Source organism: Macaca mulatta, chromosome 8 (genome assembly GCF_049350105.2).
Source record: "Macaca mulatta isolate MMU2019108-1 chromosome 8, T2T-MMU8v2.0, whole genome shotgun sequence".
Lineage (NCBI taxonomy): Eukaryota > Metazoa > Chordata > Mammalia > Primates > Cercopithecidae > Macaca > Macaca mulatta.
Genome location: NC_133413.1, coordinates 119,542,267 through 119,569,335, shown reverse-complemented (window position 1 = coordinate 119,569,335; position 27,069 = coordinate 119,542,267). Strand labels below are relative to the sequence as shown.

The 27,069-nt window shown below is 34.2% G+C and overlaps 1 protein-coding gene across 1 annotated transcript in view; it reads left to right on the top strand.

Annotated features, from left to right (window-relative positions):
- Positions 1–27,069, top strand: part of NUDCD1 (NudC domain containing 1) — a 91,673-nt gene that overhangs the window by 40,486 nt on the left and 24,118 nt on the right. Inside the window, exons 5-8 of the mRNA XM_028852868.2 lie at positions 2,357–2,539; positions 11,195–11,399; positions 16,861–17,005; positions 21,108–21,233. Of these exons, the coding sequence (XP_028708701.1) occupies positions 2,357–2,539; positions 11,195–11,399; positions 16,861–17,005; positions 21,108–21,233 (659 nt within the window). The remainder of the gene's footprint in view (positions 1–2,356; positions 2,540–11,194; positions 11,400–16,860; positions 17,006–21,107; positions 21,234–27,069) is intronic.

Here is a 27,069-nt window from a genome sequence, read left to right as displayed (position 1 = left end):
AAACTTTTTTGAAGTCCCAGTTGGTAACCATAAGATCTATGTCACAGCTATCCGAGTATGCCGACACAGTGCAAAAGCAGCCATAGACAATATATAAATGAATGAGTATAGCTGTGTTCCAATCATACTTTATGGACATTGAAATTTGAATTTTATGTTTTTTTGACATATATTTAAATATTCTTTAAATATTACCATTTTAACAATTTAAAAATATAAAATTCATGCTTAGCTCATAGGCCATACAAAAGTAGACCTAGATTCAGCTTTGACTCAAGGGTCCTAGTTTGCAGAACCCCTGCTTTAGATAATGGAAACCTTAATTTTTTTAAGGTATATAATTCAGAATCTTACAGGAGACACTGTCATGCATATTCCTCCTCCTTTCTCCAAGACACTTGCTTCTGTAACATCTTTTTCTCAGTCTGTGGTAACTCATCAAATTGCCTCAAAACATAGCAGTACTCTGCTCCAGCTCTATCTTCTCCATCCCCTTTGTCTTCATTTCTTTGCCTCAACTGGACAGATACATTGAGACTAACCTTTTTTCTCCCAAGATTGTAGTTGTAGAATCATTAATTCTCTTTATTGTTCCCTTTATCTTTCTTTTATATCTGGTTCCTTCTCTCCCAGACTATTACTAATATGATTTTTTTCTTTTTCTTTTTCTTTTTAATTAACAGAACTGTGTTTTTGTAAACTATTTTGAATGAAACATTTCATAAATTATATTTATGGTCACATAAGTTTGAAAATGTGGGCCTAAAATAACTCCATTACATATTAAGCATATTAAAGTTGCTAAAAATTGTGAGTAAAAAAAATTTAGGCTAGATGCAGAGGCTCATACCTATAATCTCAGCACTTTGGGAGGTCAAAGCAGGCAGATCACTTGAGCCCAGGAGTTTGAGACCAGTCTGGGCAACATAGTGAGGCCCTGTCTGTACAAAAATTACAAAAACATTAGCTCGGCATGGTGGTGTGCACCTATAGTCCCAGCTACTCTGGATGCTGAGGTGGGAGGATTGCTTGAGCCTGAGAGTTTGAGGCTACAGTGAGCTGTGATCGTGCCACTGCATTTTAGCTTGGGCAACAGAGCAAGGCCCTGTCTCAAACAAACAAAAAAATTTATGCTTAATTTTAACCTAGCATTTCTCCACATATTTAACCATGGAATCCAGTGTTTTAGAATTCCTATTCCTTTCTGTCCCATGCATGTTGGGAAAGGCCACCCTAGAAATATGTAATGTCTGTGTTTGGATCTTTAAAGTCGAGTAGGACTTTTGGCCCTGCATGTATCTATAGGGGAAGTGTAGGAGTTTTGTTCATTCATTAAATTACAAGCCTGTCCTTAAGTATGTGTGAATTGAATGTGTGAATGTAGGTGAGGATTTTGAGTAAAACCAATGAGATATTTTAGAACAGATGGTATTATTATGTAAAAACTCATAATAATATGACATTGAGTTGTGATGTTTGACTACTCAGTATGAAGCCTACAAGTACAACCCACTTTAAAGAGTAACAGTATAGGTAAAAGTATGGAGTCAGCTAAAATATTTGAGTACTTTTTAAAGCAAAAAATTACTGTCTTTATAGGAAAATAAATTCAATTTGTCAGAAACTTTTGGAATACAGTTAATTGTTTATATCTTAAAAGTAGCACTAATTTATGTTTAATTATAAGCATATAGATAAATGTCTTGAGTGGGTAAAAAAAATTATTTCTGCTATAAATTTTTTTCATTGTTAAAATGCCCCTTATCAGGAGTTAGAGCAGGCAGAAAAATAGTCCACACTGCATGTTTCCCCTTGTCCTCAATTTGTGACTTTTCAGAAGATGCTTATCACATACCTGCTGAGAAGGCAGACCAGGCTTTAGTCAAGGAGAGGTAGGTCATACAGAAGTTGTTATTCCAAGTAAGCCAGTCATGTTGGAGTTCTGGGGCACTGCTGTCTAATAGAGATTTCTCCAAGATGGACATGTCTTATATGTGTACCATTCACTGCAGTAACTACTAGCCATGTGTAGCTGTTGAGCAATTAAAATGTGGCTAGTGTGACTGAGGAATTTAAATTTTACTTAATTTTAAGTAGCCACTTGTGGCCAGTGACTACCACATTGGACAGGACAATCAGGAATAAATTTCACCAGACCCAGCATTTTAAAATAGGGACTTATTTACAGAAAATTAGGTTGTAAATTGTTTACCTTATGAAAAGACTCTTAATAGTATACCTTTTAATAGTACATTAAAAGTATTTAATTATAATTAAAATCAATATTTAAGTATCAGAATGTTTTGATAATAGTTTTTATTTGTAATGTTTTGTTCTAAAATACTTTTTCTTACAGATAAGAAAAAATATGAAATTATTAAGCGTGATATTCTCTGTGGAAAGTCAGTGCCACATTATGCTGCTATTGAGCCCGATGGAAATGGTCTAATGATTGTATCCTATAAGTCTTTCACATTTGTTCAGGCTGGTCAAGATCTTGAAGAAAATATGGATGAAGACATGTCAGAGAAAATCAAAGGTAATTTTTATTCTTAAAAGTGCTTGTTTATATTTGCGTAAACATATATTTGTCTTTTGTTTTCCCAGTTAATAGTTCTACATGGGCAAGATAAATGCATAATTTTTTCTTTATTTTCTCATATATTTTCCAGAAGTCTTTTGGAACGTATACCACCGTAATAGTGTGAATGAACTGGTTTAATTTGATCATTTTGTTATTACCAAAATGTTTTTTTAAAAATCGTTTATTAGCTTTCTTGATTAGATGCTTAATAAATAGTTATCAAATAAATAAATAATGTCTATTTGCTATTAGTGTTGATGGTATTAATAGTGTAATATTGAAGATACTAATTTTTAAAAATAAATTAAGCTAACCTACCTGTTCTTACCTTTTATACTAAACTGAAAGTAAGTTCCTTGAGGGCAGAATCACATAATTTTATCAATGTTGAATGAATGCATGAAGGTTATGTTTTAGCATGAAAAGACTGGCCAGACACAGTGGCTCACGCCTGTAATCCCAGCACTTTGGGAGGCCTAGGCGGGCGGATCACAAGGTCGGGAGATCGAGACCATTCTGGCTAACACGATGAAACCCCATCTCTACTAAAAATACAAAAAAAAAATTTGGGCACAGTCCCAGGCAACTGTAGTGCCAGCTACTTGGGAGGCTGAGGCAGGAGAATCGCTTGAACCCAGGAGGCAGAGGTTGCCGTGAGCCGAGATTGTGCCATTGCAGTCCAGCTTGGGTGACAGTGAGACTCTGTCTCAAAAAAAAAAAAGATAAGACTAACAAGAAATTTCAGAAGAAATTTATATTTGTAAATAAAGAACAGACGTTCTTTAAAAACTATTCAAGAGAACATTCCTCTGTAATAATTACTGTTCATATTTCTGATGTTCATAGCCAGAGAATAGTATATTTTACTTAACAGAGATTTTTACAATATTTAATACTTATACATATTTTTCTTTGAATCTACCTTTTTTGTTAAACAAGTTAATTATTTAAAAAAATTGGTTTTACCTTTTTATTTTTAAGTGAAATCACGTTGATTAAGTAAGTAAGGAAATAAAAGAATGGCTACTCCATAAGCAGAGCAACCTAGGTTTAATATTTTTGGATGCCTTAAAAAATGAATTATTTGAAAAATATTTGAAAATATTAATGTAGTGTATAATTGAAAAATATTTTCCACAGAGTTTATAAATATATGCACCTCTGAATACAAATCTTGAACTTAGTAGGCCTTTAGACTTTTAACACCTTGGTTTCCTCATATGGGATTCGTTTTTTGTTAGATTATCTCTAAGATCCTTTCCTGAATAAATGTTACTATTCTGTCTAATTAGGATGCTAACCTCATCTAAAGCTTAGCCAGAATAGCTATTTATTTCTCTAGATCATGTGTCTTTAGAATTCCTTTGGTAAGCAATTGTGAGGGAGTAGAATGAATGCCTTAATCTTTGGAGCCATTCTGCCCAGATAACTTGGAACCATGTAGTTCCAAGAGAGATTGAAGCCTAAGTGGGACACATCATGTGTTTAAATTACTACCACAGGTATTGTTTTTCTTGATAACATCTCATGCTATATCTTGACTTCCCCCCAAATTCATTGTTTATTTTGTCATAGGATTTTCACAGTAATAAAGGAAAAGTGTTGTAATTTTTAAAAATTATGGGTAGTTTGGTCATTGATTGGCATGTGTAATACTTTCTGAATATTAATATATATACTGGTTTCCTTTCTGTTAACTTCAGGAAGACTGGTATTATCTATTGGCTGTTTGGCATTTTAATAATATGTTTTTAAAGACCTAAAACACAATCTCTAAAGGCATAGAAAGGTACTCAAAGAAACCAATAATTAAGAAAATTATTTCGGTGTTTGCATACATTCAACAATGTATACAGTGGAGAGGTGATTAAAAAATTGTGACTTTCCCTTTAGTCTACATCCATGGCCTTTAATTAATTAATACATTTTTAAAATTTCAACTTTTATTTTAGATTCAGGGAGTACATGTGAATGTTGTTTTACCTGGGTGTATTTGCATGGTGCTGAGATTTGGGGTACGATTGATCCTGTCACCCAGGTACTGAGCATAGTACCCAACAGTTATTTTTTAAACCCTTTCTAGCCCCTCTAGTAGTCCGTAGTGTGTGTTGTTGCCATCTTTATGTCCATGAGTACCCAGTGTTTAGCTCACACTTATAAGTGAGATCATGTGGTGTTTGGTTTTCTGTTCCTGCACTAATCTGCATAGGATTATGGCAACTTGCTATATTCATGTGTCTGCAAAGGACATGATTTTGTTCTTTCACCTGGCTGTATAGTATTCCATGGTGTATATGTGCCACATTGTTTTTTTCAGTCCGCTGTTGATGGCCACCTATGTTGATTCCATGTCTTTACTGTGGTGAATAGTACTGTGATGAACATACTAGCCCATGTGTCTTTTTGGCAAAAAAATTACTTATTTATATATATATATATATATATATATATCCATATATATATATATATATCCATATATATATATATATATCCATATATATATATATATATCCATATATATATATATCCAGTGTTGAGATTACAGGGTTGAACTGTAGTTCTGTTTTAAGTTCTTTGAGAGATCTTCAAACTGCTTTCCACAGGGGCTGAATTAATTGACATTCCCACCAATAGTGTATCAGCATTCTCTTTTCTCCACAGCCTTATCGGCATGTGTTGTTTTTTGACTTTTTAATAACTATTCTGACTGGTGTGAGATGATACTATCCTTGTAGTTTTGATAGTGCTGATGATTAGTGATGAGTATTTTTGCATGTTGGCCATTTGTATGTCTTGTTTTGCGAAGTGCTGTTCATGTCTTTTGCCTATTTTTTAATGGAGTTATTTGTTCTTTGCTTGTTCAGTTGTTTAAGTTCCTTATAGAGCCTTGATATTAGACTTTTGTTGGGTGCATAGTTGCAAATATTTTCTCTGATTCTATAATTTGTTTACTCATAGTTTCTTTTTCTGTGGAGGAAGTCTTTCATTTAATGAGGTACCATTTGTCAGTTTTTTTGCTGTTGAAATTACTTTTGAGTACTTAGTCATAATTCATTTTCAAGGCCAGTGTCCACAATGGTGTTTCCTAGGTTTTCTTCTAAGATTCTTACAGTCTGAGGTCTTACATTTAAATCTTCAGTTCATCTTGAGTTAATTTTTGTATATGGTGAGAGGTAGGGAACCAGTTTCATTTTTCTGCATATGGCTAGCCAGCTATCCCAGCACCCTTATTGAATAGGGACTCCTTTCCCTATTGCTTGTTTTTGCTGCCTTTATCAAAGATTATCAGATGAGTATAGGTGTGTGGCTTTATTTCTTGGTCCACTGGTCTGTGTATCTGTTTTTGTACCCTTTTTGGTTATTGTAGCCCTGTAGTATACTCCGAGGTCAGTTAGTGTGATGCCTCTGGATTTGTTCTTTTTGCTTAGGATGGCTTTGGCTATTTGGGCTCTTTTTTGGATCCATATGAATTTTAGAATAGTTTTTTCTAGTTCTGTGAAATAATATTGGCAGTTTGATTGGAATAGCACTTAATCTGTAGACTGTTTTGAGCAGTATGGACATTTTAATGATATTGATTCTTCCAACCCATTAACTTGGAATGTTTTTCCAGTTATCTGTGTCATCTGTTATTTCTTTCAGCAGTGCTTTGTAATTCTCCTTGCAGAGCTCTTTCACCTCCTTGTTAGATGAATTCCTAGGTATTTTATTATTATTATTATTATTATTATTATTATTGGCAGCTACAGTAAATGGGATTGTGTTCTTGATTTGGCTCTCAGCTTGAACATTATTAGTTTGTAGAAATGCTACTGGTTTTCATACATTGATTTTGTATTCTGAAACTTTACTGAAGCCATTTGTCAGTTCCAGGAGGCTTTTGGTGGAATCTTTAGGATTTTCTAGCTATAGAATTATATCATCTGCAAAGTTTGACTTTTCCTAATTGGATACCTTTTATTTATTTCTTTTGCCTGATTGCTCTGGTTAGTACTTCCAGGACTATGTTGAATAAGAGCTGTTGAGAGTAGGCATCCTTGTTTTGTTTCAGTTATCAAGAGGAATGCTTCGTTTTCGCCTCTTCAGTATGATGTTGGCTGTGAGTTTGTCGTAGATGGCTCTTGTTATTTTGAAGTATGTTCCTTTGATGCCTAGTTTCTTGAGGATTTGTAAAATGAAGGGATGTGGAATTTTATTGAACACTTATTCTTCATCTATTGAGGTGTTCCTATGATTTTCGTTTTTAATTCTGTTTATGTAGTGAGTCACATTTATTGATTTGCATATGTTAAACTAACCTTGCATCCCCAGGAAGGAAGCCTACTTGATCATAGTCAATTAAGTTTTTGATGTGCTGTTGGATTCAGCTTACTAGTATTTTGATGAACATTTTTGCATCTGTGTTCATCAGGGATATTGACCTGTAATTTTTATTTGTTTGTGTGTCTTTGCCTGGTTTTGGTATCAAGGTGATGCTGCCTTCATAGAGTGAGTTGGGGAGGAGTTCCTCCTCCTCGATTTTTTTGGAATAGTTTCAGTAGAATTGGTACCGGCTTTTCCTTGTATGTCTAGTAGAATTTGGATGTGAATCCGTCTGCCCAGGGCTTTCTTTGGTTGATAGATTTTTTATGACTGATTGAATTTTGGAACTTGATATTGGTCTGCTCAAGGTTTCAGTTTCTTTCTGATTCAATCTTGGGAGATTGTTTTCTAGGGATTTATCCATTTTCTCTGAATTTTCTAGTTTGGGTAATACAGGGGTTCGTAATAGTCTCTGGATTTTTTTTGTATTTCTGTGGAATTGGTTGTAATTACCTTTTCATTTCTGACTGTGTTTATTTGCATCTTCTCTTTGTTAATCTAGCTAACAGCCTATTGATCTTGTTTATCCTTTCAAAAAAAAAACTTTTGGTCTCATGGATTCTTTGTTTGGATATTTGGGTCTCAATTTCATTCTGTTCTGCTTTGATTTTAGATATTTCTTTTCTTTTGCTAGTTTTGGTGTTAATTTGGTTTTTTTCTTGGTCTTCTGGGTGTGATATTAGATCATTAATTTGAGATTTTTCTAACTTTTTGAGGTAGATACATAGCACTTTCCTCTTAACACTGCTTTTGCTGCATCCCAGATAATTTCCATGATATTGTGTGATTTTAGAGAGATCTTCTTGGTATTGATTTCTATTTTTATTCCACTCTGATCTTAGAGTATGATTGGTATGATTTCATTTTTTATAATTTATTGAGACTTGCTTTATGGCTGAGCGTGTGAGTGATCTTGGAGTATGTTCTGTGTGCAGATGAGTGGGATTTATATTCTGTGGTTGATGGGTGGGGTCTTCTGTAGATGTCTGTTAGATCAAGTGTCAAATTTAAGTCCATAATTTTTCTTTAGTTTTCTACCTTGATGATCTGTGGGATGCTGTGAGTGGTATGTTGAAGTTCCCCAGTATTGTCTTGTGGCTAAGTCTTTCCATAGGTCTAGAAGTACTTGTTTTATGTATCTGGGTGCTCCAATGTTGAGCACCCAGATATTTGGGATAGTTCAGTATTCTCATTGAATTAAACCCTTTATTATTATGTAATGCCCTTTATCCTTTTTTACCTTTGTTGGTTTAAAGTATGTTTTATCTGATGTAAGAACTGCGACCCCTTCCCTTTTTGTTTGCCATTTGCATAGCAGGTTTTTCTCCAGCCCTTTACTTTGAACCTGTGAGTGTCATTATGTGCCTGATGAGTCTGTTGTAGAATGCAGATGGGCCTTTTTTTTTTTTTTTTTTTTTTTAAACTCCAACTTTCCACTCTGTGCCTTTCAAGCGGGATGTTTTGATCATTTACATTTAAGGTTAATATTCTTATGTGAAGTTTGATTCTATCATGAAGTTGTTACTGGTTGCTTCGTAGTTTCTATCGTGCAGTTGCTTTACAGGGACTGTGACTCTGTCCTTGTGTTGTTGTGGTAGCAGATATTGTTCTTCTGTTTCCCTGTTTAGAACTTCCTTAAAGATTTCTTGTTAAGGCTGGTGTAGTGGTAACTAATTCTCTTAGTGCTTGCTTGCCTGGAAAAGATTTTCTCTTTCACTCATGAAGCTTAGTTTAGTGGGTATGAAATTCTTGGTTGGAATTTCTTTAAAAATTCTGCAAATAGGCCCTCAATCTCTCCTAGCTTGTGAGGTTTCTGCTGAGAAGTCTGCTGTTAGCCTAATGGGGTTCCCTTGTTTGTAATCTCTTTTCTCTAGGTGACTTTAAGGTTTTTTCTTTAGTGTTGACCTTGGACAGTCTCGTGCTATATGCCTTGGTGATCTTCATTTTGTATAGTATTTCTCAGGTGTTCTCTGGATTTCTTATACCTGGATGTCTACCCCTCTAGCAGGATTAGGGAAATTTTCTGAATTATTCCCTCAAATATGTTTTTCAGTTTGTTTAGTGTTTCTTCTCTGGAATGCCAGTAGTTCATAGGTTTGGTTACTTTATATAATTTCATATTTCTAAGAGACTTTATTCATTTTTTAAAATTCTTTTTTTCTTTATTTTTGTCTAGCTAGCTAGTTTGAAAGACTGGCCTTCAAGTTCTGAAATTCTTTCTTCTGCTTGGTCCAATCTGTTGATAAAGCTTTCAATTGTATTTGGAAATTCCATAAGTGAGTTTTTCAATTCCAGAAGTTTGTATTGATTTATTTTAAAGATGTTTATCTCTTCCTTCATTTCTTGGATTGCTTTAGAAGTTTCTTTGTATTGATTTTCACCCTTGTCTTAGATCTTGTTGAGCTTCCTTGCAATCCATGCTTTGAATTCTTTGTCTCTTATTTCTGAGTTTCTATTTTGGTTAAGGACCATTTCTAGAGAGCTAGTGATATTTTGTGTTGTGTCACTACATTCAGATTTTTTTATGGTGCCACAATTCTTGCACAGGTTTCTTTTTTTTTTTTTTTTTTTTGAATTTTTTTGTATTATACTTTAAGTTCTGGGATACACGTGCAGAACGTGCAGGTTTGTTATATAGGTATACACCTGCCATGGTAATTTGCTGCACTCATCAACCCGTCATCGACATTAGGTATTTCTCGTAATGCTATCCCTCCCCTAGCCCCCCACACGCCGACAACACTGGTGTGTGATGTTCCCCTCCCTGTGTCCATGTGTTCTCATTGTTCAGTTCCCACTTATGAGTGAGAACATGCGGTATTTGGTTTTCTGGTTTCTTATCTAGAGATCCTGGCACTTCTAATTTTTATAATATTTTTGTGCAGGTAGGATTCTTTTTTCTTTCTTTCCTTATTTTTTATATATATATATATATATAGGTTTTTTTTCTTTCTTCCTCTTTCCTTCTCTTGGGGGTGTGACTGTAGAGAATGCTGAGTAGGGTCTTTGGGCTTTCCTTCCATAGCCCTATGCACTTCTGTTGGCAGGTTGTATATTGGGCTATAGAGTTTAACCTACAAACCAGTAGATGGTGCTTATTAGTAACAGCCAATTGCAGCCAGTGCAGCTGGGTATATACTTAATCCTTGTTTACTGGGAGAACTCTCTGTTGCCTCAGGCAATGGGCTGATTCTTGGATTGCACAGTTGTCTGAGCTCCCTGCTCAGCCCTGGGGATTGGGTGCCAAGATGAGCAGGATGAGACTGGGCAGATCTGCCTACAGATCCCCCCTGTGGCAGGTGTGGGCACCAGCGCTGAGGGAGAATCTACCTGGCAGCCACTAAATGCCCACAGGCGTGCCTAAGAAACACCCCCAGCCCCACGTTCTCTGGACAGGGTTCGGGAGATGGCATGAACTCCTAATTTAGGAGAGCCACAGGTGCCTGGAGCTCTGCCTGGGCAGGGAGCAGAGAGGGCCCCTCTGTATGAACATCTCTGCACAAGAAATGTAGGTTAACTCAGGCTGTTGAAATAGGCAAACAGGTGCTTTGAATGCCTGAAGGTCTGCCTGAGTGTGAAGCAGAGAGGGCCCCCCTACACCAGATCTACGCATAGGAAACGTGGGGCAGTTCAGGCTGCCAGTCTGGGCAAGGAGGTGCTTTGAATGCCTGGAGGTCTGCTTAGATGTGGAGTGGAGAGGGCCCTGCTGCACTGTGATGTATGCACAGGAAGGGTTGGGGTAGTATGGCCTTTAATTTATACTAAAAGTGCATGCGATTTTGCACATCCTTCCATTCCCATGATCTGGCAGAAGCTATCCATTGAGATATTATTATGTAACCGCTTTGCTAGCTTTTCTGGGTAACATATTTTGTGTTCTTTTGAACTAAGGAATCACTCTGTGTGTGTGTGTGTGTGTGTGTGTGTGTGTGTTTAAGGGAAGGAGTGAAAGAGGGATGAAGGGAGGGAGAGAGGGAAGAAATGAGGATAAAGGATTGCTATCATTAGTATTTTATGAGTGCTTTATCTCCTCAAGCATTAGGTGACTCTGGAAGGGGAAATTTTCATGTTAATTACTACAAATCTGTGAGTGAAAATTCCTCAAAGAGATCTGTGCATGTTTGTTTATAATTACATTTTGTGAGATAATCACTAGTAAATATACTAAAATTCTTTTAGATAGGTTTTATGTGTGTGTATGTTTTCTCTAATTTCTTATTACATGATGCATTTTTCTTTTCCCAATAGAACCTCTGTATTACTGGCAACAGACTGAAGATGATTTGACAGTAACGATAAGGCTTCCAGAAGACAGTACTAAGGAGGACATTCAAGTACAGTTTTTGCCTGATCACATCAACATTGTACTGAAGGATCACCAGTTTTTAGAAGGAAAACTCTATTCATCCATTGATCATGAAAGCAGTACATGGATAATTAAAGAGAGTAATAGGTATTTTTATAATTTTAATATTCTATTATCTTTTTTTCTTTTTACTCTTTCCACAGTGGATACATCAGAGATTAATACAATAGTTCTGTCTGTATTACTGGTTACTTTTCTTAAGATACATTAAAAATAGAATTACTGTGTCAAAGAGCATGTTTCTAGTTGAAATTAAAGATAATAGCATAATTATCACTTGGAGAATATGGTAGTGCTTTGTTTTACCAGCTCTGGATACAATAATAATCATAGTTGAAAATGGCTATTTATTTTAAATTGCACTTTTTCAAACTTTTTAATAGAAATAATTTTTTTAACTTTCATTTACTGGCTGGATAATATATTTCCATTCTTTAAAATTTAAAATATACAAAAGGATATAGAGTGAGAAGTCTACCTCCAACACAAGCCTATGGGTCACCCATCCTCCCACTCACAATCAGTGTTGTTACATTTTGCATACATTCAAGCACCAGACATACATTTTTCTTTTCTTTAAGGAAAACTACTTTTGATGGCTAGCTGCAGTGGCTCATGCCTCTAATCTCAACGTTTGGGATGCTGAGGTAGGAGGATTGCTTGAGGCCAGGAGTTTGTGACCAGAGTAGGCAAAAAGAGAAAATCCTGTCTCTAACAACAGCAAAAACGTTTTTAACACATACTTTACACAATTATACATCTTGGTTTTGTTCACTTGCAATGATAAATCTTAGGGATCTTTCCATAATGAATATATAAAAATTATTAAATTCTCTTTTATGACATGGTATTTTATTCTATCAACTGCACCATCATTTTAGACAATGAATCCTCTATTGTGTTAATTTAGGTTGTTTTCAATAATATCTGTGTATATACATATTATTTCACATGTGTAGAAGTATATATGAAGGATAAATTTCTAAAAGCGGAATAATTAATATTTCTTTGTAAATTGTAATTTTTTCTTATGTAAATTCTCCATTTACATTTCTTTTGTGAATTGTGTGTTCAGTACACAGAGCCATAAAAGAAATACGTAAGTGGTCAGGCACAGTGGCTCATGCCTGTAATCCCAGCACTTTAGGAGGCTGAGGCGGGTGGATTGCCTGAGGACAGGAGTTCGAGACCAGCCTGACTAACATGGTGAAACCCCGTCTCTACTAAAAACACAAAAATTAGCTGGGCGTGGTGGCGGGTGTCTGTAATCCCAACTACTTCAGAGGCTGAGACAGGAAAATTGCTTGAACCCAGGAGGCGGAGGTTACCGAGACTGGGCCATTGCTCTCCATCCTGGGCAATAAGAGAGAAACTCCGTCTCAAAAAAAAAGAAATACATAAGTTAAACTTCATCAAATCAGGAATTTTCTGCATGGCAAAATTAAAAATTTTTGTTCTTCTAAAGATACCATTAAGAAAACTAAAAGGTAAGCCATGGACTGGGAAAAAATATTCACAGTACTCATCTTAAACAAAGGACTTTCATTCTTAGTGTATAAGGAAGCCTTACAAATTCATAATAAAAAGAAGCCAATTTTTTTAAATGGTCAAATTATTTGAATAGACCTGTCACAATAGAAGATACGTGAACAGCTTGAACAGCTAGTAAGCCCATCAAAAGGTAATTATCATTAGACATTAGGAAAATGAAAACTAGAGTGAGACACCAATACGTGACTAAAACTTTGAAGACTGACAGTATCAAACTTTGGCAAGGATGTGGGGCACCAGCAACTCATTCGTGTCTGGTGCAAGTGTAAAATAATAATACAATCACTTTCGCAGACTGTTTAGTAGTTTCTTATCAAGTTAAACATATGCTGATTTTTAATCTAACAATTCTACTCCTTGATGTTTAACCAAAATAAATGAATGTATATAATTTTTTGTTTTTTCTGAGACAGGGTGTCACCCTGTTGCCCAGGTTGGATTGCAGTGGCACAGTCACTTAGCTAATTTTTGTGATTTTTTTGTAGAGATGGGGTTTTGCCATGTTGCTCAGACTGGTCTCAAACTCCTGACCTCAAAGGATCTGCCTGCCTCGACCTCCCAAAGTGCTAGGATTGCAGGTGTGAGCCACCATGCCCAGCTGAAAATATATATTAAAAAACAAAACAAAGCCAAAACAAATTTGCAAACATATATTCAGAGCAGGCATACTTACAAAAGCCAGAAACTGGAAACATCTCTAGTGTTACTGAAAAGGTGAATGGATAATGTGTGGTCTATTCATACAATGAAATGCTACTCTGTCATAAAGTGCTGGCAATAAATAAAAAGCAATATGAATGAATTAAAAACATGTGAGTGAAAGAAGCCAAAGACAAAAAATCGTACTGTATGATTCCACATATGGAGTTCTAGAACTGGCAAAACGAATCTATGGTGATACAAATCAAAACACTTGTTATCTATAGGGTGTAGGGAGATTGACTGGAGAAAGGTCACGGGAACTGCCTGTATGGTGGAAATAATTCAGTATCCTCATTGGATTACAAAGGTGTATGCATTTGTCAAACTCAGTAAATTCTACACTTAAAATCTGTAAATTTTATTTATAAATTATACCTCAATTAAGGGAGCAAAACTATCTTTTTAAAAACAATAAAGTTAAGTGTCTTATAAAACTATAATCCTTTGCCCCCCACTACTGTGCCATTTTGCAAATCTATTATTCCAGGCAATTTATTCCCCACTTATTTGGATTAATAAAATTATTTTCTTTTAATTTAAATCAAGTCTTAGTAATTATTAAATTCAGTGATGGATTAATGAATAGAGTTAGGCAGTTAATTTTTTAAATCATCAGATTTGGTCAGAAATGAGAAATGGTTGATTTAAAATATGACCTAAATCTTGTGCTTTAAGTTGATGTTACATAGAGGATAACTTAGATGTTTTTACACAAAGTATAGTTCTTAATTAGTAGTATATGATCCATGTGAATCTGATACAAATCTCAATCATGAGCATCTAAGACAAATATATCTAGCTCATAGAAAGTTTGGAGTTGTAAAAGTAGGTATCTTACATTTCATTAATGAAGACATTTGGTGATTTTGTTACACTTTTTAATACATCAAAAATAATTGCTGGGAAGGTTCTTTTAAAAGTATTTTGTATCTCCACATACTCTATTTAAATTACGTTTATGTGTATGTGAGTCACATTTACAAATTGGCAAACCAACTAGAACGTATTGTTAAATGTAAGTTATCACGCGGTAACCCAGCAAAGGTCTAGGGGAATAGCCTCACTTCATGTAAGTAGTTCAGCATTCAGTGCATCAACATAGATCAGTATTATTTTTCCATTAAATTTGAGGTGTTTGATTATTATTTTGTGTTTAAAAAAGATAATTACAACGTGGTGTAGGTGGTATCGTTGGTTTAAAAACACACGATTTTCTGTACTTGAGTAAATTATTCGTACCTCTCATTTTCAAAAGTTACTGTTGTCTCACTTTTTAACTAATCTGTAATTATTATGTTTGGCATTGTGTGGGCTTTTTTTGCTTGGATGGTAGCATACAATACTAGTTTTAAAACGTATAAATGTAGTCTTACAAGAAGGGTACCCTGATTAGCTGTGCAAATTAGTGATGGTTTGGAAATTATAACAGATTGTATCAACTCTTTCAGACCTCTAGGTAGCAACTAGTTCACTGGGTAAATGTTCTTTAATAGTTATTTATATATATTTTTTCACTACTGCAGAATAGTGCAGTAGTGAATAACATGGACTTAGAGCCAGACTGCTTAAATAGCTTGTGACTTTGGCAAGTTTCTTAACCTCAATACTTTTTTTTTCTTACTTGTAAAATGGTGATGATAAAAATATTTCCAGTACTTTATTTGGTGGTTATAACCAGTGAGTTAAAACATGTAAAGTGCTTAAGACAGCACCTGACATATAGGTAAGTATAAGCTATTGTCATTATTACTATTACTATCATCATCATCATCATCATCATTATTATCAAGATTACCTTTATCTTGAGAAAATGTAACTAAATCTCGGGACCGGGCACGGTGGCTCACACCTGTAATCCCAGCACATTGGGAGACCAAGGCAGGCAGCTCTCTTGAGGCCAGGAGTTCAAGACCAGCCTGGTCAACATGGCAAAACCCTGTCTCTACTAAAAATACAAAAATTAGCCAGGTGGGCATGATGGCATGGCCTGTAATCCCAGCTACTTACTTGGGAGGCTGAGGCACAAGAGTCACTTGAACCCAGGAGTCGGAGGTTGCAGTAAGAGAGATTGTGCCACTGCACTCCAGCCTGGGCAAGAGAGTGAGACTCTGTCTCAAAAAAAAGAAAAAAATGTAACTAAATTTGGGCTTTTATTGTGGTAGTAATTTTCAGTGCTAATGATAAGTACTCATATTATTATTTTGTATAGTCTCTTAAAATAGGTAGTTTCAGAAAAATGTTAAATACTGTAATTCATAAGGCAGTGATTATAACAGTCTTGAAAAAGAACGGCAGGTAAGTTTGCATGTCCTATTTGATAATTATAATAGTTATTATTGTATTCTTGCAGTTGTGTTCTAGGGCATGAGCTAATATGGTACACGTGTATGAAAGATGGCACATGGAAAAGGTTGCTTTGTTGTGGAATAGCTATCACCACTCCCCTTTTCTGTTATAGCAGTGGGTGCTCCCAAAGCATCTTACTTGGGTTTTCCTTCCTATTCCAGAGGAACATGGGCCAATTTACTTCTCCTCCTATGTCCATAGTCTGCCTTGACTCTGTTCTCTTTCCCTTTCCTGCTGCATCAGTCCTTGATCTCAGGGTTCCCTGACAGGCCATTTTTAGTACACTTGGAATTATTTAATTGTTTACATGTACAGAATTAGATTTGAAATAAGTTAATAGAGAACACATTAACATCTTTTTTCCCTGTATTACCAAAGTTAATTTTTTTCCTTATTTCTACTTTTCAATTATTTAGCATCTGTATTTTAAAATTAAGATTTGCATTCATTTAATCTGCTTGATCTTTAGGTTAATAATCATATATTATGGTTCTTAGTTTGTGAAAATAAAGTTAATTATTGGCTCCAGACACAAAGAAGTATCCTTTAGTTACAGGCCTTTTCCTCTTTGCTTACATGCCCACATCCCCGACCATTCCCCAGATGTCTTACAGATCCATGCTTCTTGTATTTCTATTAAGTTCAGGAACATACTGCACACCAGTACTTTCTGGATGACCTCACTCTTTCCAGCCAGTTCTCTCTTCAGGCCATTTGATGTACCATTTCCAGTGGTACTTTCTTTGTTTATTAAATCTGGACTATTCGCCATTGGATTATAGGTTTTCCATCACATGCAAAATTTAAATGAGCAAGATTTTTGGTAAACCATCCTGTGGACACCGGAGGGTTCTTTCTATAGGAGATAGAAACAAACAGTATTTGTTACTGATTGTATAATTTGTATAATTGCTTAATGTAACTTTACTTTTCTCATTTAAACTTCTAGCTTGGAGATTTCCTTGATTAAGAAGAATGAAGGACTGACCTGGCCAGAGCTAGTAGTTGGAGATAAACAAGGGGAACTTATAAGAGATTCAGCCCAGTGTGCTGCAATTGCTGAACGTTTGATGCATTTGACCTCTGAAGAACTGGTAAGTGGTTGAAATACTAGTGTGACTTTCCAAGGGTCCAAAAATATGTTGTGTGAAGATTATGCCATGCTTTTCAAACATTATTTTGCTTTTCCTAATGTAAAAGATACATATCAGATACTACTGATCTGAGTGATGTTTGAATATGGCTTAAGTTCTAATATTTATTTCTTACACTATGTAAATACATACATGTATGTGTGGTCATACTGTATAGAGAGTTTGCCTGCATCTGTGTATGTGTGTGTATGTATTGTGCACGCTCTCTCTCTCTCTACATGTATTCTTTAGAAGAATCAACTGACCAGTGCTGGTAGGACAAAAATTATGTTAAAATTTATTTACCAAGAATCTACTTATCACTAAAATTTTTGAGGTGATTTTAGAATTTTGCAAGGATATATGTATCATATATAGTAATTTTTTCTTTGTAATGTAATTAATTGTGATGATTACAGTGACACCACAATACTTAATCATGAGGTTGAATATGTTCCCACTCTGATGACGTGTATGATCATGTTAAGAATGTGAACAAATACAGCAGTACATCAGAATTTTAAATTGTATGTTCATTTTCTAACAATGATATCTGCATATGAAAGATATCTGGTTTATTGCCATCTTGAATTATAGAGATGAGGAAGACTGTACAAAGTATTGTTTATACTATAATGTTAATCGCATCCTAAGATAGAAAAAAAGGATTAGAATATTGAAAGTGAATGTCTCTATCAAAAGGAAACTTGGCCAGATAGAGAAACCAAGTTTCATGTTTGCCACTAGTAATTGAAAATTTCAGGAATCACTGAAACTCATATGTAGGACTTCAAAACTTTGATTTCATAGCCCTGTGTACAACAAACCATACAGGCTGCATTGCCTTATATTCACTCATTAAGCAAGTATTATTGTGTTAGGCTCTGGGTATTGGAGATGTGTTTTGAGATTGTAGATAATTGCAGTTAACTACTTTTTAAACTTGATGGTTTCAATTGAATATTAGTGTTTATGAGAAAGTTATTTATGCCTGAACACCAGTGTGTTTGTTACATTTTGAAAAGACAAACATACAATCTTATCTGCAGCTGAAGGCAGTTTTTTTTCCCAAATATTCATACTTGCCTTACTGCAGTGGTTAGAATGTCTGCTCCACAGCTATATAGAACTCTCAAATGGTAAAAGCAGACGTTCTTGCCTTATTTGTGATCTTGGGGAAAATAATTGACTATTTTATCATTAAGAAGGATAGATTCTTTGTATTACATTGAAAAAACTTTCTTCTGTTTGTAGTGTGCTGAGAGTTTTTATCATGAATGATTATATAATTTTCTGCATTGGTGGGATAAGCCCTTCTTGGTCAGATTTTTTGTTTTGTGTTGTGTTGTTTTTTACCATCCTTTTCCAGTTTGGATATCTGGGTTATAACTTTGTAAAATGATTAGGGAAGTGTTCTATTTGTAGAAGAGAATGTATAGAACTAGTGTTATGTCTTAAAATGTTTGGTAGAATTTGTCAGTAAAACAATCTGGACCTCGAGTTTGCTTTTTTGGAAGGCACTTAACTATGGTGCCTTAGTTTTTAATGTTTTTAATTTCTTTTAACAGATATAGATCTGATGTGAGCATCTGTTTCCATTGCCTTTGTTTTTCAGTTTTCCATTTCTTAATTTCCATGTTACATGTATTATGTTCTTCCTTTTGTTTACTAGGAATTTATATTGCTTTTTTGTTTTCTATTTTTGAAGGTGATAGCCTAGTTGATTTTTGAATTTTCTGTTCCAATGAAAGCACTTAATGTTGTACACGTCCTTCTAAGCACTACTGTAACTGCATTCTCTAAATTTTTAGCCTACCTTAATTCCATAGGGATTGATTTGATTCGATGCTGGGCTTCAGTCTTTTACATGGCTGATTTATTCCATGTTTATTCTTACACCTAAGGCAAAACTTTTCATTTATCTCAACTGAAAGCCTAGGTTGTTTACCACGGCTTCTCCTACTATGTGGACTCTGAAGTCTAATTTTTGACTCCCAAGCACTTTAATACCCCAAACTCAGCTTTTTAGCCCCTTATTTGCTGCTTTCCGCTTGTCTTTTTCAACTCAGTTTAAAAATCAGTAAATGGTCTTTGGATTTGCTATATTGAAGTTTGACCCTTTTCTCTGCAATTTCCTTTTCTCTCTAATCTTGTCCTGTGAAGCACTGGTGATCTTGATAGTCCTGAACTTTTAATTTTTTCTGCTTCTAAAGTATGGATAATTGGAAGGTGAAGGGAAGGAGAAATCTATAGGGTACTTTCTCTATTCTGTTGGATATAGATATCTCCTTGAAACACTGTGCAGAATGGCATCAACTAACCAGGAGGTTGCTGGTGGTGCCGTTACAACCAGTCACAGCAACCATAATTGTTCCCATTGATATTTAGACTACAGGCAACAGCCACAACTAGGCGGTTCCATATTCCAGCTGGGACATGGACACATGTTGAGGATGTAGATCTTCTAGAACTTCCATCCATTTAGTTTCAGATTCTCTCAGTTCATTTCATAAATGTTTAATAACATGAGAATTAACATAACTCTGTATCTTAGCAAACTAGATGTTTACACATTTGGTCAGTTGTAGAATTGTATTTCTGCTATATGCAGATATTGTATAATTTATTGCTTAATTATTGTGATCCTGTTACTCTGTGAGGTATATAAGACCAGACAGTGACCCTTGCATTGAAGCAAGGGAACATTTAAAAATTGCTTTTATGAATTTATTTATGTCTAGTTTAGGCTTATTAACAATATTTCAGTATTTCTGTTTGGGTAGATATTTTTGTGTTTGTGTGTGTATTTTAGTGGTTCTAGAGGTTACATCTTTGACTTATCACCAACTGTCTTTAAAAACTGTATCACTTCATCTATAATTTAAGAAATTTATATTTTCTTCTCTTCTGTTCTTTGTATTATTGTCTTACATTTTATATTCCATTAAAATTAATAATACATTGCTATTTTAGCTATAGTCAGTAATTCTCTTTTAAAAGAGATTAAAAATGTGAAATAAAGGTTTTTCATTTACTCTTATATTTGCCTTTTCATCTATTCTATATTCCTTTGTGTTGATTGACATTTTCATCTGATGTTATTTTTTTCTGGCTGGAGAGTTTCTTTTAGCATTTTTTTCTAGTGTGGATTTGCTGGTGATAAATTCTCTCGGCTTTTTTCTGCAAAAATATTTGTCTTTTCTTCCCTTTTCTAAAGTTATTTTTGTTATGTATATAATTCAGCGTTGACAGGTTTTTTTTTGTTTGTTTGTTTGTTTTTAATCTTACACCTTCAAATATACACCATTGTATTCTGGCCTACGTAGTTTCTGATGAGAAGTCAGCTGTCTTTTACATCTTTATTCCTCTGTAAATAATGTATCTTTTCCTCCCCTGTCTGCTTTTAGGAATTTGTTTATTACTGCTTTTCAGAAATTTACTTATAATGTGACTTACTGTGGTTTTTGATTTTTAAAAAAAATATTTGTTGTGCTTGGAGTTCTTTGACATTCTAAAGTGTTGGCCATTACTTACTCACAATTTTTTCCCCATTCTTCTTGCCCTCCTCCAATTACCCATATGCTAGACCATTTGATATTGTTCCACAGATCACTGAGTTTCTCTGTTTTTATGTTTTGTCTTTGTGCTTCATTTTGTAGTCACTATTGCTATTTTTCAAGCTCACTGGTCTTTTGTCCTGCAGTGTCTAATCAGCTGTCTGTCATATCTGTTTTGTTTTTCATTTCAGATTTGTGTTTTTATATCTAGAAGTTCAGTATGGTTCTTTTCTTTCATCTCTCACTTTCTCATGTTTATGTTTTCCTTTACGTCTTTGAGTATATGGAGCATGTTTATAATACGTGTTTTCATATCCTTTTCTGCTGACTTCGTCATTCTGTTATTTCTGTTTGTGTGATTATGATTTTATTGGTCATGGGTTTGCAATTCATTTTTAATTACTGCTGTAACCTTAACATTTTTAAAGATGAAGAAACCCATTCCCTTGTTTATTTGTTTTACTTATTTGTTTTACTTATTTACTTATTTTACTTTCTGGATTAAGAATCCAAATCCAGATAAAGAAAAACCACCTTGCAATGCTCAAGAGTTAGAAGAATGTGATATTTTCTTTGAAGAGAGCTCCAGTTTGTGCAGATTTGATGGCAATACATTAAAAACTACTCATGTGGTAAGTTACTGTTATTAATATTTTTATAAAATTTTGTCAGTAGTTAACTCAGATGATGATTGGCCCGTATATGTTTTTCAAAGATACTTGATTAGCAGTTATTGGCTTTGATAAGTCTCATCACTCTGTCAAGTAGCATCTTTTCATACACTCAGTAAAACAGTGTTGTATAGTTTTGGTACCACTTTATATTGATATCTTTCAATTTGCGCTTTTCTGGATGGGTTTTTCATATATAATTGTGACCCTATAATGTATAATAACTTCACGTTTTTTTTTTTCATTCAACATTATGAACTTAAGCGTTTCCTCATGTTATTTAAATGTCTGGTTTAATGGTTGGATTATACTATGATGTTGGTCATGTCTGCATGTAGTGATTCTACCCATTACAATAAGTAATAGCTTTTTAAAAATACATTATGATGATGCTATTTTTAAAAATCTCTGCCTTTTCTATTTCCAGGGAAATGTATCTAATAAGTTACAGAATTCAAATTAATGAATCATAAGCCTCTGACAAATTGATTACTACTTATATTTTTATTAGTAATGATTGCAGTTATTGCCTGATTCACTGCATCTTCACCTTCATTTTTTGTTTGATCGTTACTAATTGGTGTGCAGAATAAACTTGTGCCAATTTTTTTTTAACTGTCAACTATTTCATGTAATAACTATTTCTTTTGTGAAGAAGTTTTTATTTGTCTTAGTGTTTCTTACCAATTTGTATGACGTGTTTTAAATTTGAATAATGCTTCTATATCAAGTGAGTTAATTTTTTTCTTCTTTTTCTATTTTGGAATATTTTTATTCAACTCATTAATTCATCTGGAATTTGTTTTTCCTTTTCTCTCTTGTGTGCCATATATATATTTCACACCCTGCCCCCCCTAAAAAAAATTTACACTGTGTTTACAAGCTTTGACAGATTTGTATTAAGATACTGAAGAAGACTGCCTGGAGTGACTTGATGCAGTAGATGTAGATTTTTTTTTTTTTTTTTTTTAATTTAGAACCTTATTAGACCTTCCTTCTTAGGGGAATCCTTAACCATTAGTTATTACTACTAAGTGTGTGTTTCATGGAGTTGTTTCTGTGAGCAGGGTGTCTCAGCCAATTGGTGGCTAACTTAGAGCTGTGCATATAGAAATTAGTGTTATTACTGAAACCAGAAGGAAATTTGGGAGACTCATTCCAAGCAAAAGCAACAGAGGAGATTGAGAGCAACTTGGTCTTTTGTTTCTGTTTTTAGACTTGTTAGTCTTTGATACAGGTTTCAAAGGCTCTGTTTTCAAGAAAACCCTGAAAAATTTCTGCCAAGTTTGCCCTGATGTTTCTTTGTTATGTAGAGGTTTGGGGGAAAGTGTATTCTACCAGAATTCATGTAACCGAAGTTAAAAGTGTCATGGGAAGCTGGTTTACCAGGTCTGAGTTCTGGCCCAACATCTTACTGACTGAAAGGAAATATAACTGTTCTTCTCACTCGCTGTCCCTTCCTGGTATTTTTGGATACTTACCAGCTTTCTTTAATGGCTGAATGTTAATTAGTACTCAAAGAAGTTGTAAAATGAGCATTTCTAGTTATACCTATGTGGATAAATGAGGTGGAATGGCATAGGACCAATGGCTAGGCAGAAGTACCATTTGAAGCTGTATCAAAATTAAATATTTGCTTTTACAATTAATTTCTATCTCTGCATTGCTCTCTTCCTTACCATGCTTTAACACTAGTAAGTTCTAAAAAGCACATGGATTACATTTTACCAGTGTCCTCAACACCTACCAAATGTTCTGATTCATGATAGTTGCTTAATATATTTCTTTAGAATTATCTTTTAGTGACAGTCATTAAATTAAAAAAAATTGTTTTAGGTCCATCTTGGATCTCAAGAAATGACTGTCTTTCATTTTCTCCCTTCCTCCTCAATTAATCTTCTAATTGAAGAGTAAGCAGTATTCTTAGTCAGATTATTATATCCAGGCTGGGTACTGGTCAAAACCCCAGATTATCAGAGCTGTTTCAAGTTTTTAGGAGTTTTACTTCCTAGCTGTTGTTTAGTTTTGACATAATCTTATAGATGATTCCCTGAATTATGATAAATAAGAGCCATCACATAGCTACTCTTCTCTTTGTTACCTTGGCTTAAATTTTAGAGAACCAGTTTCAGGCGTGACTGATAGAAGCCTCTTGAATCTGACTAACTGGAGATTATTTGTTCTAATAATGAAGAATCTGGTTGTTCTTCTTAACGTTATACTTTTAGGTGCTGTAACTCTTAGATACTGTTTTCTGCCAAACTTTTACAGGGAAGGCAGCTGTATCTTAGGTGTCATAAAATGCTGTGGTTTAAACTTAGCTTCCCTGAAAATTTCAGTTCATCTTAGTACTCCTAAATAGTGTTGATCAGTAGTTTAATGATGGTCACTGAGATACTCCCAGTTAATGATACCTTTCTTCATTTCTTATGTTTGAGTATATTAATTAAAACCAAAGAATGGCAAAATAAAAGCATTATTACTGATACATTACAGTACAAAAGCTTAGTGGATCTACGTACTAAGTCCTAGAATTTAGCAGATTTACCTATAGTCACAGGCAATGTTAAATCAGCTCTGGCTGCCCCTAGAGGGACAGTTGAAAACTCTTGTTTCCTGAGGCCTCTAGCTCCTTATATGAAAAAGTGATAGAACTGAGAAGAATATACCGATTTTTCTTACATTTACGGATCAAATGTGACTTCACTCCTCAGGAATTTATAAAAGCTAGAATGTTATAGCAGTGGATCTTCTCAGTGTCGTAGATCAAGAGTGGGGAAGAAGTCTAATATATAATAAACAGGGACAATCTTTCCAACTTCAGAGAAATTCCATATTTCATCTTCTTCATTTTACGGATTTATTAAGACAAACTGAGATAGATGGAGTTTATATGGGATCAAAGAGAGAGTCAGTAGTGGAAACTAGATCTCTTGGGCTGCCAGTATGCTTTCCATAATTTTCCCTAAACCAACAGAATCATAAATTTCTCTTTGGGGATCCTAAGCTACTACAGTTCGTCCTTCCTTCTGAATAAATACAGTTAGTCTTACTTCTGTGTTCCTAAGGAATGTGAACAATAGATTTCTGTGCTAAGCAGTTTCTATCCTCAGAAACTTAAGAAATAAACAAACAATCCTTCATTGTACCATAGCTTTTATTTGATGAGACATTTCCAGCATTTTGTACATGCCTTTTTAACTAATCACATTTCAAAGTTTAATTGCTGGTTTAACTTCAATTAGTGTATAATTAAACTAAAGATTCTTATCTTTGTTTCAGTTGGATTTGAAACCAAACTTTCTTTTTATAATTATAAGCCCTTTATGGTAGAACAATTTTTATTCCTTTGGATATACACACAATAATGGGATTGCTGGGTCAAATGATAATTCTGCTCTGAGTTCTTTGAGAAATCTCCAAACTACTTTCCACAATTGCTAACTAATTTACATTCCCATTAGCAGTATATAAGCATTCTCTTTTCTCCCCCATGTCACCAGCATCTGTTTTTTTTTTTTTTACTTTTTAATAATGGCCATTCTGACTCATGTGAGATCCTAAACACTGAATACATATGGACACACAAATGAAAACAACAGACACCAGAGCCTACTTGAGGGTGGAGGGAAGAGGATGAGGATTGAAAAACTACCTGTCGGGAACTATGCTTATTACCTGGTTGGCGAAATAATCTATACACCAAACCCCCATGACACGCAATTTACCTGTGTAGCAAACTTGCACGTGTACCCCGAACATAAAAGTTAAAAATTATAAGTATTTTGATTTTTATATTATTAATTTTATATAGAAAAAAATGCAGTGAAGTAAAAATGCATAAACATATGTAGAATGGATACTCATACAATGCTTGAAATTTGAAATTACCTTACATGGGAAGGTTAGTATATTCCCTAAGAGTTTTAGAAAATAATGCTATAATAAAAAGGTCAGAACTCTATGTTTTAAATGACAAATATCCCAAAATATGTTTCCTTTAAAGACATGGACATTAGGGTTAGAATTGCCATTTGGAAAATAAAATGTTAAATAAATAAATGAAGCAGCACAATAAAAGAAATATTAAATATCAGAACTGAATATTTAATATTTCTCTGAAATATTAAATTGGTCACTAAAGTGTAAAGTGCAAATCAGAATTCAGATAGAATTGAAGATGAATTATTTTTACTTCTATCTAAGAGCTGTCAAAATGTTAGCCTCTGGCCATATGGTGACTATTGAGCAATTGAAATGTGGCTAGTCTGAATTGAAATGTGCTATAAATGTAAAATACACAACCAGATTTTGAAAATATGAAATACATAAAACATAAAATATTACTAATTAATTTTTATGTTGAAATGATAATCATTTGGATATGTTTGGTTAAATAAAATACATTATTCAAGTTAATTTATCCAGTTTCTTTTTATGCTTAAATATGGCTCCTAGAAAATTTAAAATTATGTATGTGGCTCCCATTTTATTTCTGTTGGACAACACTGATCTGTAGTAATCAAATTATATAGACTTGAATGACCAGAAGGTGATAGGATATTTTTAAGTATTAGATTATGGTGAATTTCTTAGATCGGATGATATTCATCTATTGCTTAAGACAGGGGTCCCAGCCACCCAGGCCACGGACCTTACAGGTCCCTGGCCTGTTAGGAACCTGGTCGCACAGCAGGAGGTGAGCAGTGGATGAGCTCTGCATCCTGTCAGATCAGCAGCAGCCTTAGATTCTCATAGTGGTGCTATTGTGAACTGTGCATGCAAAGGATCTAGGTTATGCAGTCCTTATGAGACTAATGCCCGATGATCTGAGGTTTCATCCTGGAACGCCCACACACCCCCGCCTTTGTCCGTGAAAAAATTGTCTTCATGAAACGAGTCCCTGGTGCCAAAAAAGTTGGGGACCACTGGCTTAAGATATAAAATTGAAGCACCTGAAAGAATATTTGTAACTTTTAAATAAACTCATCAAGACAGGAAGAAAAAGAGTTACAAACAGAAAATAATTAAGTTAATGTCATTATGAAAGGAAGTAGGAAAAGCAAGTGCGTATATTATTAATCCTTTCAAGAGGATATTAAGGATAGAATCAGAAGTTATTAGAGCATTTATAATAGTGTAAATAGTTATAATAGTTTAAAAAACGTTTAAAAAGTTCCTAAACCAGTGGTTTTTGGTCTCAGGACCCCTTTACATTCTTTTTTTTCCCTCCATATTTTATTAAACTATTTGGAAATGGAAATTTTAAATTATTATAAAAAACAGAATTATCCGTTACAAAAAAAGTCATTCAAAGTAATGAATAATCAAGTAATTTCATGTAAACGGCATTTTTATGAAACAAAATTGTTTAATTACAAACAGTTCATTTGTAATTAAAATTAGTATGTTAGAGGATTTGACATTTATTTTTTAATCAGGTTAAACTTTGTCCTTGCAGTTATGTTTGACTGATTAATTAGTATTCTTAGCAAGCCTTTTAACCACCCATTGGGTTTACTTTGCCTGCCCTTACCTCCTTCAGCTTTTTGGTGTACTTAGTTTTTATAGTTGGATTATATTTATCAAAATGTATCATATTAAAAATTAAGAAATTTTAAAAATATTCATTTAAAAATAATAACCTATTGTTAACATAAATAATATTTTCTAATGAAAATTAGGACATTTTCCGGAATAATAAAAAAAGGAATGTCATTGTTTTACAGTTTTGCAGATCTCTCTAATGTCTGCATTAATATAGTTGAATCTTTACATCTGCTTCTGCATTCAATCT